Genomic DNA, 1,668 nt, shown 5'->3' on the forward strand with positions numbered 1-1,668 from the left:
GGACCGGCCCCGGCAATGCACCGGCCAGGGGAGGGCGGATCCGAGGCACACGGTCCCTGGGTCACCATGGCTGGGAGCCGCGGTGGACAGGGGACAGCTGCCACCGTGGGCAGGGACCACCGTGCCCACCGGCTCCGGTGCCTCGGGGAGCCCCCAAATCCTGAGAAACACTGTGCGCATGGGCCACTGTCCCAAGGGAGCCGCCGTGCACAGGGGACACCTGCCACCGTGGGTGGGGACCGCCATGTCCTGAGGGTCACTGTCCACAGGGAGCCACTAAATCCTGGGAAACACTGTGACCGTGGGCCACCATCCCCAAGGAGTGACCAAATCCTAGGAAACACCATGCCCACCCACGGGGTACCGTCTCCAGGGAGACACTAAATCCCAGGAAACACTATGCCCACAGGCCACCCTCCCCAGGGAGCTACTGTGCTCATGGGCCACCGTTCTCAGAGGGTCACTGTGCCCAGGGAGCCACTGTGCCCAGAAGTCACCATGCTCACAGCTCACTGTGCCTATGGGCCACTGTGCCAGTTAGCCACCGTGCGCAGGGGGCCACCAAATCCTGGGAGCCACCATGCCTACAGGCCACCTCTTTTTCCTGCAAAAGATGACCACTTCAGAGCAGTTTCTGTGCTCCTCTCCTGCTGCAATGCCTGCAGGATAATGTTCACCCACAGGCTCATGTTGCTGGTCTCCATGCATCATGCTTGGTGGCTGCATTGTCCCTCCTGCAGCACACCCACCGGCCCCAGCCCCTCCCAGAGCAGCCAGGACAGTGTAGCCTGGGAGATGTAGTCCTGCCTGACAGCTGCAGCCAGAGAGACAACGCAGAACTGAAGGCACCTGAATTACTGCTGTGTTTCAACATCGAGATGTTTTGTCACGCAGTCACCAGCAAAAAACAAAAAACTGAGCAGAAAGGTGCAATGAAATCCTTCATTGTCCCACTCCATGGAATAAACCTCCCCTTCTTCCTAACCCTGCAGGCACCCCTACATGCCATGACTCCAGGGCTTTGCAAGATAAGCCTCCCCACCTCCCAGAGCCTGATCTCCCTGCTGGTCCCCATCCAGGAACAGCCAGCCTGTTGCCTCTTGCTTTGCATTTCCTTGTGTTAATGGTACCCAAACTTTTGCTCTTCCACCCAAGAGCCACCTTCATCTGCTTTTGTGAAAACAGGGGTGACAGAGGCAGGCAACCATGAACACAAAGGACAGACTGTTAAAACAGAGACATCACATCTAACCATGGCTTGTTTTTTACCATAAATCGTTTGTCTTAAAAATCAAGCCTGTTTATGTCCCAGTGGGAGGAAACCATGGTAAACAACCACGTGCTTTCATGGCTGCATTGGTGGTATAGGCAGCTATGCGCCACAGCACAGAATGGTGGTATGGTGGGAGGCGAGTCTGTACTGTATTGAGCACAAGCAGAAGCCCCAGGAAGACTAAGGACAGGGCAAGCAAATTTGATACTTCCCCTGAGGACTCTCCTGGCCTCCAACTACTTTCAGCCTAGGAGGTTTCCTCAGCCAGACATGGTTCCCAGCTAGTAATGCTCTTCCAGGCTCCCCTTGAATCTCTGTAAGCAGTTAGCACCGTTTAGCAACGAGTTGCACAGCCCAACCATCACTGCACAAAGCCCCACCTCCTCTGATCTGGT

General features: G+C 56.1%; 1 protein-coding gene across 1 annotated transcript in view; it reads right to left on the reverse strand.

The window, feature by feature from the left end:
- LOC103914221 (aryl hydrocarbon receptor-like) overlaps positions 1-246 on the reverse strand; it is a 76,229-nt gene extending 75,983 nt beyond the window's left edge. Inside the window, exon 1 of the mRNA XM_009320837.1 lies at positions 221-246. Within this exon, the coding sequence (XP_009319112.1) occupies positions 221-246 (26 nt within the window). The remainder of the gene's footprint in view (positions 1-220) is intronic.
- Between the last annotated feature and the right edge of the window lie 1,422 nt (positions 247-1,668).

Source organism: Pygoscelis adeliae, unplaced genomic scaffold (genome assembly GCF_000699105.1).
Source record: "Pygoscelis adeliae isolate BGI_AS28 unplaced genomic scaffold, ASM69910v1 Scaffold63, whole genome shotgun sequence".
In the NCBI taxonomy this organism is placed as follows: domain Eukaryota; kingdom Metazoa; phylum Chordata; class Aves; order Sphenisciformes; family Spheniscidae; genus Pygoscelis; species Pygoscelis adeliae.